The sequence below is a fragment of the Mycteria americana genome, chromosome 2, assembly GCF_035582795.1.
Source record: "Mycteria americana isolate JAX WOST 10 ecotype Jacksonville Zoo and Gardens chromosome 2, USCA_MyAme_1.0, whole genome shotgun sequence".
NCBI classification, from domain to species: Eukaryota; Metazoa; Chordata; class Aves; order Ciconiiformes; family Ciconiidae; genus Mycteria; species Mycteria americana.
The window spans coordinates 97,466,385-97,482,949 of record NC_134366.1 but is presented as its reverse complement, the minus strand read 5'-3'; the positions used below and the strand labels follow the sequence as shown (position 1 = coordinate 97,482,949).

General features: G+C 36.0%; 1 protein-coding gene across 1 annotated transcript in view; it reads right to left on the bottom strand.

Annotated features, from left to right (window-relative positions):
• Positions 1–16,565, bottom strand: part of ABCA13 (ATP binding cassette subfamily A member 13) — a 176,157-nt gene that overhangs the window by 123,185 nt on the left and 36,407 nt on the right. The window contains exons 19-22 of the mRNA XM_075495780.1: positions 12,939–13,116; positions 10,482–10,621; positions 5,063–5,176; positions 3,856–3,946 (exon numbers count right to left, since the gene is read on the bottom strand). Of these exons, the coding sequence (XP_075351895.1) occupies positions 3,856–3,946; positions 5,063–5,176; positions 10,482–10,621; positions 12,939–13,116 (523 nt within the window). The remainder of the gene's footprint in view (positions 1–3,855; positions 3,947–5,062; positions 5,177–10,481; positions 10,622–12,938; positions 13,117–16,565) is intronic.

Below are 16,565 nucleotides of genomic sequence, written 5' to 3'. Positions count from 1 at the left end.
CCACTTAGTTTATTTAACCTACCATTAAGTAACGGCGAGGAAATATAACTGGTTTATGTAAATCTACTAGGTAAAAGAACTATTTAAGTAAAAGGTTGCAAGAAGAATAAATTGGAATAAGCCAGCAATGAATTAATTTAAGTCAGAAATTAGGAGAAAGTTTCTAGTTATCAGGTGATTTTGGTGGTGGCACAGTTTTCAGTGAAGATGTTAGAGCTATTTGTTTCCAGCTTTCTATATACACATAAAACTATTTAATTACAATGAGGGCAGCAGAGAGGTAGCACAGAGAAAAGCTGCCTGTTTTTTTTTTTACCCTGGCTGTTACATCCCAGGTCACATGTAGCCCTCCTTAAGGGAGGTTCATTGGTACTGAAAAAACACTTCACATCTGGGAGAAATCACAGAAAAAGGACAAGAAAGAGACTCAGCAAACAAGAATCTAAAAGAAGAGCCTGCAGCACAACGGCCTCCCAGTGCCTCTTGAGAGGTTCATAAGGACTGTGCCCAGCAAGGAGCTCACAAGCTCTAGTGGGACAGGGTTTATATAAAATCAGTTACACCCAGGAAATTATTGCAAATTGCTGGGTCGGAAAGCAAGCATAGAAGAATACAATTGCCTTGCCCACACAAAGCTAGTCTGGAAAGTAAAGAAGGGTTTAAAAAGAAAACTACAAACTTTGCTGCCCTCAGTTAAATATTTACTTTGTTCCACATGAGTAAAACTGACACACTAACCCTGTGAAACAGTTTTAGAAATTGATAACTTTGTGAGGTCTTATAGCATGATAATTTTATAGAGAGGTTGGAGGAGTTCTACATCAATCCACTCTGCGTCCCTGACACTTTCCAGCAGGAGTAGCAGGGTGAATAACATGTCACTAAGACTGTTAACCATTTTTTATAGCATCATAGAGAAGTAGAAAAAGATACAAGCACCTTGGATTTGAGCATAATTAGAAGTCAGCTTAATGCAAGTGTAGATGTAATAAACCAAGGGAATATTTGCTTCAGTTAGAAGACAAAAATACATAATCACCCAGATAAGGTGATTTTAGAAAACTTGAGCTTTGGATGGAAATAAACAGATTGTAAGTGGTAAAACCAATAACATATATGGATACATTTAAGTCTTTAATTGGGTCCAAGCAAGATAATTACAGGACTAAAAAGCTGATGCAGTATAAGAGTAATGAAATTTAAAAAAAAAATGTAAGAACAGAGGTTTACAGTAATAGTTGCACATGATTATAGACTAATAAAATGAACAAAAAAGCATATACAAAACCAACATAAAAATAAGAGGGCATAGACATTTTTCAAAAAGCAAAATGACAAAACAAATCTGTAAAAAGAAGTGTAATTAAAGTATAAATGCAGAAGAGTGCTCTGGCACTTTGGACAGATCAGCTTCACAAAGGCATAAATGCTATTGTGATATATAGCCCATATTGATTTTCACTTTTTATATGATGTTAATTTTATCGACTGTATTCCATTAAAATAAAGAAATTCTAGTTTCATAAGCCATTCTACTTAAATGATTTCCTGTATTCACCGTCCAAAACTATTAACCATTTATTACATATTGTCAAATGTCCTTAGCTCTGTTAAAAAGCTAAAACTTGAGAAACATATGCACTGATTTCTGTGATAATGTTGTCTGCAACAGTGAATATGGACCTGATAACTCCATATCAAGAGATCTTGATATCTACTTAATGAAATATTGTTTGCCCATAACCGATCATGTAGTTCCCAGTGTTAGACAAGCAAACAAAATCCATCTATTACTCAGCTAATATATTGAGACAGCTATGTTTCCAGCAGGCCTTGTGGGTTAAGAGACTTGCTCTTTCCTCCCTCCTATCTTTCCAATTGTATTACTCTGTCGGGTTTTGTTTAGTTGTATTGTGATCCAGCTTCACCACGAGGGGTGAGCTGTGCCTGACTCAGACTAGGCAACAGCTCAGTGGTTAAGAAAATCTTCCTGAGAGATAGCAGATTCAAGTTTGAGTCCCTCGCCTAAGGAGGATACAGAGCCCAGATTCTTACTTTCTGGCTTGAATTCTGGACACCATTTTTCTTAGTGAAAGTGTGCGCAATTAGTCCTAGCCTTCTCAAACACAGCCTTCAAATCAAGGCCAGTTTCAATGAAATCTCACATCCTATGTGCAAAAGAAAAGCCAAGAACTTCAGCTCACAGCAACCATGACAGCACCAGCTCAGGGTAGTAGTACTATTTAAGACTGAGAACACACTTCATCATTTACAAGCTCTCAGGAACTTCAGTGGATTTTGTCCATCTCCTGCTTAGAGGCAGGTACCGAAATCCAATACACGTTGCACTTCAGGCACATTTACTTGTTTATTTTAGCTCTAGACTTAATTCTTTGAATGTAGAGAAGACTTAATAACCTGTATTGCTGTAAAGCCCTTTTTTCCCAGCAACAAGGGCCACATAGCTCCTTCATGGAGGCATTAGAGAACTCATCACTGTCCTCCTCCAACAAACGACTGGAACAGATTTGTGTCTGGCTCATAATTACCCTAACACTCACTCATAACAAACTACATCGATCTGTCCTCGCTACCACTATCCTCCTCTAGGAAGCACCCAGCTCCCTTTGCACATGATGTCGCACTATCTGTTATTGCATTTTATGCCACTTTTCTCTCTTTCTGGTCCTCAAAATCATTAACTTTTCTTAAATGACATTAGACTCTGCTTTGGTATGGACAGTTCTTTCTGGCACATGCCAGCAACTATTTTAATTATCATGCACCTACCTTACTGACAGCAAGACATATTGAATTTTTTTCAATTATTAAATCCTTATAAAATCTTTAAGTAACTTAAATTTCCAGCATACTGTGTCTTCTCCTCCTTAAATCTCTGTATACCCAAAATTACTCATAATAATCCCGTCTCCTCCATTATAAACTGTTCCCCTTGGGATACCTATCTGGCCCTGCAGGGCATACTCTCTGCTCCTGGACATCTGGCTGCCAAGGCGGAAAGAGTGTACCCAAGGATGGCTGTGACCCAGGGGGACACTGCTGGGCAGCCCCATGCGGACACCTGAGCCAGGGCCACTCCTTTCCCATCAGAGCTGCACAGAGCTGTGGCTAGGCCTGTCCCAGCCTGCAGTTCCCACCACATCACAGCCTGTCTGAAGACCTGGCCATGGACCTGCTGACCTGGGCCCAGACCCCTACCCGCAGGGTGATGGCCTGGCCTGGCCTCAGCATTGCCCCCATGGCCCGGCCTGGCCATCCCAGGGTTGGGTCTGACCCTGTTTACTCTCTACTGAGCAGAGCCCAGCCTTGCTGCTCCCTGATTATAACCATATCTCGGGCTTTTCTGAGGCTCAAGGAGACCACATGCAACTAATTCTCAATAAAAGGAGAAAAAAAATACAGATAGCTTTTGATTAAACACACTGTATCCAATCTCATTTTCTATTTATTTCCATTTAAAGTATATAGTTTTCCTTCAAAATTTGCTACAAAAATTTACTCCTACTTAATGGAACTGCGTCTACCAGGATTACTTCTCCCTTCCCTCCTTTTAAGTATAGCTCCTATGTTTTTAACTCTCCAATGACAGTTTGCCACTTCTAATTTGTTACCAGATTTTTCAAGTCTTTCAATATTTTGAAATGCAAATTACCCAGTCACTCAGAAGAAAAAAGACAATTAGAAATATTTGAGACTAACTCAACAAGAGAATTTAAAGTCTGGTACTTTAGTATCATTTAAGTAGGTAAAACATTCAGTTTCAACTGAACATAGTTCTAAGTTCAAGTTAAAGTCTAATAAGGGTAATCAGTACGTGCACTTTTATGTACATACCATACACTTGCATTTTTTTAAAGAGTTTTTCCACATCAATATCCAAATTACTTTCTATAAAGTGCTTTATGAAATTGCTTTGCAGTGCTTCCTAAAATGAAAAATGTTATATGTTACATGTGGTTTATCTTCTCTAAAGAAATATAAAACATACATAGACATTCATGTTCAATTCCATTACCAATATTTCCTGCATAACACTGGAGAAGTCAGCCTCTCCATGTCTTCAGTCTTCCCCTCTTAACAGGTTAACTCCACACATTTCAAATAAACAGCAGAACATATACTCCCCATTGCTGTACATCACTGTCCTCCTTTACTGCAAATATTTTAACTGTGAGTCCATTCTAATGTTCTTGTAAGTCTGCTGGGACAGAAACCCATTTTCTTTTCCTGCAAGACTTTTGGATCATTATACTATTAGCACTGGCAGTAGTAAAATAAATATCTTTAAAAAACTGGCATTTGGGAATTCCTTTTACATTATTTTAACTTTTTTACCTCATCTGCCAAGTTCTAAGGGGGGAAAAAAATTATGAGCTCTGCAAGAGCATCCTGGGATCTGCAAGTCTAATGCATGATTACTAGCATCATTCCTTAATTGAACTTAAAAGTTCAATTGATATGTATGGGCCATGACAGGATTCTGCTTATTTTCCCAAAGTGTAAAGCCATGCATGTTTTCACAAGTCAAACATGCCAAAACTAAATTTTATTGGGGAAAAAAAAAGACACAAATATGTAGAATAGGAAAAATCCCAATAACAACAATGCTCTTTTTTTTTAGTCAATATTTCCCACATCAGTTTTTTTATTAGTTGCACACATTGTTGGAAAAAGCAAGTGATAAACAAACAAGTTGCAGAAAAGAGTTTATTTCCTACAATCTTACATTTGTTTTAAATAACTGTATAAAGTTTGTAGGTGTACCTACTTGTTTTATTTCCCCTATTGCCTGGTAATACTGAACATATTGAGATAATAATGCTTTTAAGTATTTTCACCTCAGAATTTTCTCAGTATCACACTGTAGGCTCGTAACCTAAAGCTAATCTGCCTCTTTTCCAGCTCTTTTTAAACCTGAAGCCAGGTAGATGGGCAGTTTTACATGTATAGAAATTCTGTCTAGATCACATTGCAAATAATTTTGGAATTCCAAATATTCCAAATAATTGGAAAATAGGAAGCCCTCCCATAGTTCACCAACCTGCAGTCGTGAGACTGTGAGGACATTTCCACTGGTTTTAAAAACCTCAGACATCCTAAGCCATGTCTCAGAATAAGTCTTCAAGTTTTCCACAAAACCAAAAGTGAAATTAGCCTGGGAAAAAGAATACAGAGAGACAAATGAAGTAAAAACTGAGCATAACAAATCTTAAGAAACAGGAAAAACTGGCGTGCTTCAGATCTTCTGCAACTAATTTCCATTTCACTTTGATAGTCAGCAGTAAGGATATCCATGTTTTCTTTTTTCTACTTAAGAAATGAAAAGTATTTGTTGCAGTCTCTGAATACCAAGCAAACCAAATCAAAGTCTTCCTGCAACATGTATGCTTCCTACCTGAAGCATCAGAAACACCTCTTTATTTTATAATGTCTCTTTCATACAGAGTATCATAGAGGTGCTTCAGAAAGACAGAAAAAAATACAATTAGGACATATTCAAAAGAAAGCCTTTGCAGACCTTGTGGGTCTTTTATTCAGACTACTTTGACTGACTATATAATAAAAGTGAAAGTTGGAAGCATGGTCTGGACAATAAATTCAACTAACCACTCAATCCATTTCAAAATACTCTTGCAGAGGTAGACTTGAGTATAGCAAAATATTCTCTGTCCCAGTCAAGCATAAGCTACAATCTCTCTCTTAGGTACTAGCAAACAACCATCAATTTTTTTCCAGCCTGTTTTAAACAGATCACAAGTGTACTCAAGATTAGAAAATATTGCAGTATCTTTTTGTTTAAATTGGTGTTATCAGTCACAGAAGTGCATTTAAGAACAATCCAGTATTGTTATTATGGCAGAGATCGTGACATTTCCCAGCAAAGAGTGTCTGCAATGAGTTGTAAACTCCAATTTGGGACCACACTTTTTGCAATAATTCCTCTTGAAAGTACACAATTTTTGCCATAGTATTTTAAGTGCCTTTTGCAAAATCCTACTCCTAGCATGAGAAATATGCAACATGAGAAAACAATTTGTGGTGTTTCTTTCTTCCCGTTTGTAGCGCAGAATGCCCCAAAGAGACCCTTGCAGATAATTTCATTTTCCTGAAAGAATTTATGCATTTAACTTCTATGAGGTTCCCCATTCCACTTTCAAAGGGATAGTGATTCTAAATGTTAAACTAAAGTTTGGTGTCAAATCAGCTATACAAGTTCTTCTGTTAACAAGCAACCCAGAAACCTCATGGACTGAAATGACAGGCCTAAATATCAGATCATGTAACCCACTGTCCAAGCACAATGGTGACAAGCTGAGGGAGACCAGAAAGGCTGCAAGGGTAGCAAACAGCCAAAATGGGAGATTGCTATTTTCCCAGTACAGAGCAAGCACAGGTCACACTGGAACACAAGGAGATAAAATTTTCAGATATCATTAGAAATTGTTGTATCAAGCAGCAGAGCTCAGATCTTAGTGCTTCTTGACTTGATTCTGAACAGCACAAGAGATTTTGTTTGTTTGTTTGCTGAAGTCACTTTCAAAGAGCTACAGTAACCATAACGTGCTTGTATTCAACCTCCTTACGCAAACAAGTAAAAAAAAAAATTACTGCAGCAGCACGGATTTTTGGAAAATATGAGCTTTATATAATGTAGAAGCTTATTTGAACAAAATAAAAAGCAGCAAAGGGGTAAGTTGTGTGCAGGAGGTACAGAGACTAAGGCGGCATAGAGGAAACTGACCAAATACATATTGCCTATCAAAAAAAGATTTGATAAAGACTTGAGGAAGACCATATGCATGCACACACACACTACACAGCACAAAACTATTAGAAAACATCCTTAGAAAAAATTGAAGTTACATCCAAATAAGAAAACAAGACAGACTAGGGGAAAAAAGTGTTTTGTTTTTTCCTTTTTTTTTGCCTAAATTTTTGCTAAATTTTCTTGCTTTCTCATTCACCACAGTACGCTTTGGGGAAGTTCTAGAAGCCTTCTACATGGAGAACACTTTAGAAAATCTGTCTCAAATTGAAGCAGCAATAGAAAAAAGGTCATACAATTTAACAAAATGAACAATAAGTAGTTTCCAGTACAAGATAACATCCAGCCAAGAATTCTAAGAGCACTCAAGGATTAAATAGTTGAAGTATTCACTGTAGTGTAACCTCCTGATTAAAATTCCCTTGTTATCAGGGAACTGGAAAATAACAAATGCAATGCTATTCATAAAAAAAGATGCTCGGGGAACCAGGGGACTACAGATTAATAATTCTGAAATCTGTACTAAGCAAATTTTAATTTTGCTATAATAATAATAATAAATTACAATTAAAAGTAGTAGTGGAAATAGAGAATAGAAATAAATACAATTGGGAGATCTAAACATAGGATTTTAAAAATGAAGTTGCCTCAGTTGAAGAACAAACAAGTGAGGAAGAGGTTGTTGATGAAGAACATCTCACCACAGGCACTATGAATACTAAGAGTTTACATAAGCTTAAAAAGCAAGTGGACAAATTATAGCAGCAAAGTCCTGGCAAGCCTGACCCTTAAGTTTTTGGAAGCTGGGACAGTATTTGGGGGGAATATCACTTTACTGACATGTTCGTCAGTTCTTCCCTATACACCCTTCACTAATTATAGTAGGATTCAGAACCTAGGGCAAGATGAATGCTTAAACTTACATGGTAAAGCAACTCCTGTGAGTTTGTATGCTAATGACTAGCTGGACTTTGATGTTTAATAGAAGTTCTCTTCAAGTTCTCTTCTTCCTAATTAATGAAGTTCCATTAAAATAAATATTCTTTGTAACACCTAGGCTGAATATTGCCTTTGATTAAAATTAGAGTCTTCAATATAAGTTATGGTCCTGTCTGGATTGAATATGTCTAACCCTCTTCCTGATGTAAGAATAAATAAAAATAGTATTTTGTGCTTATTGAACTGCTTTTATAATGACATATTTTAACAGGCTGACAAGTCAATTGTGCTTATGCAAAGCCAGACAGCATATGTAAGTTTAGAATAAGAACTTACTCAACTCATTGTCAATTTTTCTAATTATATTAGACAAAAAGGCAGGAAAGTGAAATTAAAGAATTTGCTAGACTAGTTTTCTTTTATTTCATTTCTCAATTGTCTTGCTGCATTTATATTTTATATATATATATATTCTGACTGTTCCAATTACAAAGAAATAGCACAAAGTTGTCCTAATGTGATTGCCTGAATAAAAGATCAACTATGAGAATCTTTTGAAATAAATACTTTCATAAGATCGGCTCATCAGTGGCAAAAAAGTTCAGTTGTGAAAGCAAGGATCAAAGACATCACACATGGTCTTTGAACTCCTGGATGCCGGTTGTCACTGAACTTTTTTGCTCTCAGTCAGCACTGCAGCCTGTATCTGTGCCGGTCACTGTTATTCTACACATTAGAACTGTTGGCTTCTCAGAAGGTAAAATCAGCAACCTCACAACTTATCGAAGAATGGTCAGTTATACAGTCTTGAAACAAAATAGTCCATGTGAAAAACTTACAGAATATATCCTAGTATACAAACATCCATATTTTTTTAGCTTTAATTCTCTACGTTTTTCTTCCAGTAAAGAGCTGCCAAGTGGTCACATAGTTTAAAGGAAATTAGAACTTCTGTTCCAATTTCAGTAGGAGATTTGTCTGTGTAAGGGCTACAGGGTTGAGTTTTAGTAGTTGTGTTTAAGATACCTGGGACAATATTTTGCATTTAAATTTTGTTTCTGTTCAAGCAATAGCTGATAGGCTTCTGTAATGAAACAAATGAAAAAAATGTTGAAGAAACTTTCCTACTACTTTCATATTTACACATAAACAGATACACATCCATAATTGCTTCTTAGATCTACACGTCTTGGGGAAGGGTGAGGGTGTATTTACACAGATTCCTGAATAAGCTGATGGAACTTTTGTGAGCCTGAGAATACATAATGAGAATGAGACAATGCGCTAGAGGCATCTACTAGAATCTTTGTATCATTCCAGAACATTAAAAATAAAAACCAAAAACCCACAAGCAAACTTCATTCTGAATTGTATTACTCAGTCTTGATTTCACTAAAAGATCTATAGGGGAACACAGCGTATGTCAGGAGATTTATCTTTCTTACAGATGCTTTTAAGAATGTGGTTTTGGCATATTAATTGGCAAAATAATGTGGAAATGTCTTAAGTGCATTATTCTAAATGTCATTGTAACACAGAATATAATTATGTATTCAAAACGATTTGGAATTTTTATCATTTCTTACAACTCATTCTTTATAGAATTTCCATCTATAAACATCTAGAGCAGCTTCATTTTTAGCTGACTAAAAATTTAAAATTAATTATACTCAACTCCAGAGAGGGCCTGTTGCCCAAATTAAGTTATTTAACTGCAAAATATGAAACCACTGAAACCTTATTTCCTATTGACAGCAGAAACTATAAAGTTACCTAGTATCTGCTATCTAGTATGTGCTTTGTGGCTTAGGTTTTTTTTTTAACTATCTTTTTAGAGCATAAGTCAGAATACCATGTTGTACTCCATTTACATGGGAAATAGTTATCATCACATTTAAAGTTACTACAGTCTTTTTGTGTACCACTTACAACCAGTAATGCTTTTTTCTAGATTTTAAATTAACCTAAATTACCAATCTTGCAATAAGTAATATTCCAGGGTAAAAATCATATATTTGTAAGATAAATGCAAAATTTGCACAGAACTCTAATGTGTACTTAAAAAAAGTCATCATTCCTCCTCTTACAGAAGTGCCTCAAAGCTAGTCATGAACAAACATGTTATTATAGATAATCATGCTCAAGACAGAGCACCTACCATACCAAAACTGCAGAGACAGTAAAACTGTTGAATAATATCAAGTCATCAGCATCCACACATATGGCAGCTCAGCTACTACCGGTCATTCATACTACTGGTGTTAGAAACATAATCAGAAAGGATACACTGTAGGTTCTTGGGTTTTTTTAAACACAGCTCACAACAGGCTTTCGTTCTTGGAGCATCCTTTCCCCACAACTCTCTATGCTGTCCCATTAGAGTTCCCACCGTAAGAAAATGTTGAGAGCAAAAGCTCACTTGGAATACCTATATCCTACACCTTGATGCGGCATTATTCACACAACATTTCTGCTAATATGTTCTTTTTAATCTTTATTTACAAGGTTTAAGGGACTTTGAACAAAATTCTGCCTTTCACACTGAGGTGAAACTACTGTAACAAGTAGGATAAAAGTTAAGAGAAATATTAAGCTTAAAGTGGGAACAAGGTGAGAACTCAGGGGGCAGGATGGATCCAGTTTTCTGAAAGGCAATTATCCAATTGCTTCTACCTACCCTGAAAGAAGTGGACCTTTAAAATGAAGTACAAAGACAAAATCAATAAACAGAAATAGTGTTTCTTTTGATACTCACCTTCTCCATCACCAGGTCAACCATGTTGATATTTGAATTGTACAGTATCTTCCCATGTAATAAAGGTTTCAGGAAAGTCCATAGCAAAGCCCCATTAGAAGACTGCAAAATCTCCTTATAAAGCTTCAAGCAAAATGGAGCTGCAAAAACAAAGACAGACTCACATTTAAGACAGACAACACAGGTGAGGTTAGATTATTACTATTTTTTTAATTCAAAGAAAAGCTTGAGTCTTAATTTAGGACCTGCCACACCACCATGCCAAATACCATACAACTTCTGCTAAGCAATCACTACAGGTCCCTGAACAGAAATTGTTTAACCACAGCCCATGATAGTCTTGAAGATGCAGAACTCTAAACATTAGATAAGAAAAAAAGAATCAGAATCCAAAGAGCTGCTCACATTCGTGAAAAGGAGCCTGTGAACCCCATCTATCCTAAAAGTTACATTAGTGCATTTTAGAGTGGAAGGACACATGCAAAACCTCTGCCCACGAAATGAATGCTGAGGGAAGAGTCACCTTAAAAAAACAGACTTACTCCACACTCTAGCTTGTTCTGTAGCTTTTTATTCCTACTTAAGAAAGAAGTAGGAATACATAAATTCCTTCAAAAATACAGAGTTTTTTATTTGTATAATTTCATAGGAACCTACCAAAAACACGGGCAAAAATTGGCATGACACTTAACTTCTTGATTTGAAAAATCTAATCAATTGACTTTTCCATTCCTTACCAAAAAAACATGTTCTTACATCAGATGGGGCTATTAATGCATTAAGGTGTATGTCCTTCAGAACTAGGATCCAAAGAATAGCTTCCAAGTTATCCCACTGCACTTGCACTCAAGCAAAGGCAATGAGTTTTCTGTGAGAAATATTTAGATTTTTATGCCCAGCTCATGTGTTTTGGGGTTTTTCATTATTTATTATGACTGGATTTAGAAATATCCCATTTCCAGTGCTGTGAGGAAATATTAAATAATGTCATTAACTCCTCAAGGAAGACAAATTATGGTACATAATGGAAAATTAGGCCAAAAACATTTAAACTCCTGCCAAAAGTTAAAGAAACAAGTGTCAGAAATGTACCATTAAGAACATCCAGTCCTTTGCCCAAATTTTTACTTTCTTCAAGGAAACAATAATTACTAAACACAATCATTGCTAAATGACAGCAAAGAATTAAGAGGTTTAATTCTTTGCTGTCAAAGAATGTCAAAAACATTAAGATGTTTCTGACTGGCCAGCTTGGAGTGGCCAGTCAGAAACATCAGTATGCTAAAGACAGAAAAGACTTGCTAATCTGAGTTTGCCGTGATTTTCAGAAAGTCATTGGCAAGTGTCCTGTACACAAAATATATACAAGTTAATCACTGAAGGAGTACAAATCAAGTTTCTGTGGCTTCATATAATTTTTTTTATTTTCATTTTCCATTGCCTCATTTACCAATTTGTAAAATATGGGAAACAGTATTAATTCGCTCATAGGAATGTTGGAACTAACTGATGCTTTAAAGATATTTCAAGGTCCTAAGGTAAAAGGTCTTACAACACTCCAGAGTTGTGACAATATTTAAAAAAAAAAAAAAAAAAAAAAAAATCATCGAGAAACAGATAGTGCTTCTGGCCTAAACAGCTTTGAAAGAGACTGAGTCCCAAACAATCCCTCTAATCAGCCATCCTGCTAACTCCACTCTTCAAACAGGAAAGAGAAGCAGAGCTGACTGCTTACTGCTATCCCACACGCAAGTGAAGAAGGCTAGGGCAGAGCTCTGGGTCCCTCCCAGGGGTCCCAGCCAAGTCAGAGTCAGTTTCTGGCTGTAGAAACCAATAGATGATAGAGCCATGATTCACAGTCACAGATCCTTCCCTAGTGACACTCTATCACTGTATTCTCTTGCACAGGGTCACTGAGGCACTAACAAGGTTATTAAAATATTAATCAGGGTAAGTCAAATGTATGTTTAGGAAAGGGAGCAAAGGTGAAATTATGTAAGAGCTAAGAGATTTTCTGGGCACTTAATAAAGAGAACAGGAATATTCTCTTTATAGGAATATTCAAAAACTTATTTTATCCAGAGGGCTTGCATATTTTACTGCGCAGTAATACCACAGCTTTGTGTTCACAGAAGAAAGGCATGCAGCAATAAATTCTCAATCTTGCATCTCAAAGATATATTTTTAATACCAAGTGCTTTAAAATTTTAATAAATATGTCTCTAAGACAGGAATATTCTTATTTATTATTTGCAAAGATAGAAAACAACCAGATTCACTTCTGTCTCATCCACAATTATCTCATAGCCATAAAACTTTTATTGATCAACCCTTGTGCTCAGGATTACAGTGTCAACTGAGATGTCAGCTGGTATATAAACATTTCCATTTAAGAGGGAAAAAGGTCTCAAAACTCTGAATGCATACATGCAACTTGTAATTGATAGTTTTTCTTACTTGAGTCTTCAGGAATGCCATATTTTGCCATATTGTCCTCCGAGACTCCCATGATTCTGGGCATGTCAATGAACAGGTTTGCATTGCTGAAAAATGAAGATTCTTCCTTACACACTGCCTTGATTACAGACTTCAGGGACCCAACAGCTGAACTTCTGAACTGCCCACCTTGCAAGAACTACAACAAACAAACAGAAATACAGATGAATCAAAGTTGCTTTTAATAGCTTCAGGGCGTAGCCCTGGTGTTCTCTCAATATTGGCATCCAAGGAGATTGACAAAATTAGACTGTTGAAACTGCCTACAAGAATAAGGGCCTGCTGTGCTCTTTTCTGTTCTCCTCATCACCTTTACCATGGGGCGAGGGGGGGGGAAGGTGATGCAGTTTTAATTGCCAGGATACTCAATGAAAGACAGTAGTATAATATACTACATTAAACTTTGAAAAATACTGTGTATCGGTTAGGCAGAAAAGGAATTAAAATATCGAGACAACTGGCCTAGAGTTTCCTTGATTACAATGTCAGTTCTCAGAAAGTCTGCTCTTCTGGTAGATTACTCCTGCGTCACGAAGACAGCAGAAACAACCAAAACCACTTTGCATATGAATGTTTGCAGTGAAAACAGTTGCTAAGAAGAAAAAAAAAATATTCAAGTGCATGTGTCCTGAAAGCCTATTTTTCAAATACATCTTTTAACTTGTTAGATATGCTTCTAGTTTTTGCACATCTTGAGTCATACCAGCATTTATTATTGCCATTTGCTCGTGACTAGCAAATGAGGAGAGCAATCTGACTGCTTTTATGGCTTGAGAACCATCATTCACCACATTAAAAAAAAAAAAAACAAACAAAAACAGCCTCCTCTGTGCAGCTTCATTTTTCAGATAACACTCTCAGCTGTAACTGGTATCTCATGGAAGGCTGTACAGGTGCGCAGTTCTAAGAGAGGATACGGCTGCAAGGCAACGTGCTGCCAGAGTATAACTGAAGGATGCATTGGCCCGCCTGATACTCATTACAGTTGCAGATGCTTGTCAAGAAAAACATAACTAGACTATCAGATATCATTTGAAGACTGCAGAACTGGCAAATAGAAAAAAGACTGTGATATGTCAACCAAAGACATTTGACACTGAAATAAATTAGCATTTTATCATTGGAATTTTTTTTTTAAACAGAAGAGTCAATTTTCAAACTAGTACAGCACTTTACATAAGGAATAAATCACAGACAGTTTGGAGATTGTGCTGTTAGAAAGAGTTTATCCTGCTCAATGCATTTACTGAAGTGCCAGGTGCTTCTTTAGTAATCCTGGAGGAACATTGGAAGTGTTATTCAAAACTCAGTGTTGTCTGCTCCCAAAATCTGACCTTTTGCATCCTGTTTCAGCATACAGCATAGTAAATAAATAATATCCAGATTTCATAATACCATCATCTACAGCTCCTGAACAAGTCTGCTGGCATGGACTTTACTGGAGGAATAAACTTTATTTATGCACAATGCTGAATAAAAGTCGTTTTGAATCCTTATTAGTGACTATTTGCACTAGAAGGATAAATAAGGCTTATTTCAGTCAAAGAGCACAAACTTGCTAATTAATTCCAGTTCCAATCAAAATAACTTAAAATTCAAATAATGAATATTTATGCAGTAAGCTGCCACCAACAGACTGAATCTACTTACTGTCAACTAAATAACCACTGAATCAATAAGATATGTTTCCTAAAATTTGGTTTTGATAAAGTGGGAGAACTATATACGATGGATGTTCACAAAAAATTATCTTTGGTCCAGTTGTTCTAGTTTAAACTAAACGAAGTAAGTCTGTAATCAAGGCTGATGAATCCCAACAAGCAGCCTCCTACAAACAAAGTAATCAGTCAAGCCAGTTGCTCCAACAAATTCATGGAAGAGGAAGGCTGGTACTGAAGATTAAAAAGCTATCTGGAACTGGATTCTCAAATGGGGGCAAAAACCTCACAGCATAGGGGTTTCTGACCTAATTGGACAGCTGTATGCTTAAAAAAACATTATGAATAAGAACAAATTCATGTGGAGTAGAAATATCAGCTATTCAATAAAAGAAACCTAAAAGTCAAGCCAGGTTATAGCTTGCACATAAAACTAAAATAAATTCTGAATCATTACATTAAGAGAGAGAAAAAAATGCAATTATCCTGGAAAACTACAAGATGGTTAAAGATAATTCAAAATTTGATGAAACCGAAGGGCTAAAGGAATCAAATGCAGAGAAATAGATATTCCTAGTTGTGGGTAGAGCCATAAACAAAACAAAGTCTTTATTGTACTGAAATTGACGGGATCAGGGGGAAAAGTAGCAAAATTGCTGATTTGGTTAAATTATTTTTCAGAAGCCTATCAAATTTAGATGGCAATATTTGAAGGAAAAGTAGAAAATTCATCTATACTCAAGAATGAATGACATAATGCTCCAGGAAATAATGGATATCTTGTTGTGATGTTTAATAGAGCAAGTTATACAATAAATTTTAAAGTGGAGAGCAGTTAAAGACAAAAAGTATGTGAGGAGTAGAATTTAATGCATTATCAAATTATCGTTCCAGACCAATGCAATATATTTACGTGGGAAGGCAAGTGCTTTTTCCTTAAAAAGACATATGCTGTCTCTAAACTAAGTGAACTCTAACATCCAATTAATATTCTTGTCCTAGAAAATATTAAATCAGCATTAATCCTATAACTATGTAGTGGGTAAAAAATGGCGTTAAGAAGATATTGCAGGGACCCTGTTAAAAGGAAAGAAAAGAGTGGATCACAGAGAAGTTACTAGTGTTATTCCTGTGAGACTGATCTTAAGTCCACTGTGAAAAGTTTTTTAGCCCTGAAAGAAGCAAATTACTGAAATTTGCCTATAATTTCATACCAGAAAGCATTGCAGGAGAAAAGAAGGTCAGAATGTGATATGGCAAGAAACCAATTACCTAATTTAAAGTAAATTTAATGTAAAGATAACCAGTGCAAAACATTATTTGTCAACTGAAATCATGAGATGCTGTTATAAAATGAAGCTTACCTGGGTATATCACTGATCCTTGATCAAGCAAGAGACAAAAATGTATGCAGCTTATGAAAAAGGTGAATGCAAGATTAAGGAAGTCATTTTAGTAGGTATAGACATGAATGAGTGGAACTGCAAGAGTCATCAGCCATAATTCCCCTCAAAGACTGTACACATTTCTTGTCCCCAACATTCAAGATTAGCCTTAACACAGCATGTGAAGATGACACTAGGATGTCTGAGACAACTAAGAGTCTGTTATAAAAGAAAAAAACTAAAACAAACAAAACAAATACTAAAATAAATCTATTTAACTATCAAAACAGAGAAGGACTATGACTGGCCTTCCACAAACACATGGGCAAGTCAGAGAAGTTATAAAAGCTACAGAACATTTTTGATACAAAAGTAAACATACTAGCCATGGATAAACTTAAGTCAGAATTTTATACATTTATAAGACCGAGGCTTTTCAGTAATGATAGTTTTAACAGAGAACAATTTCATGATCGAAATCAGCAGTGTTTTTCCTCAGGGAGTTATCCATTCACTCAGTGTTGTTAGCAGTAGAATATGGCTCT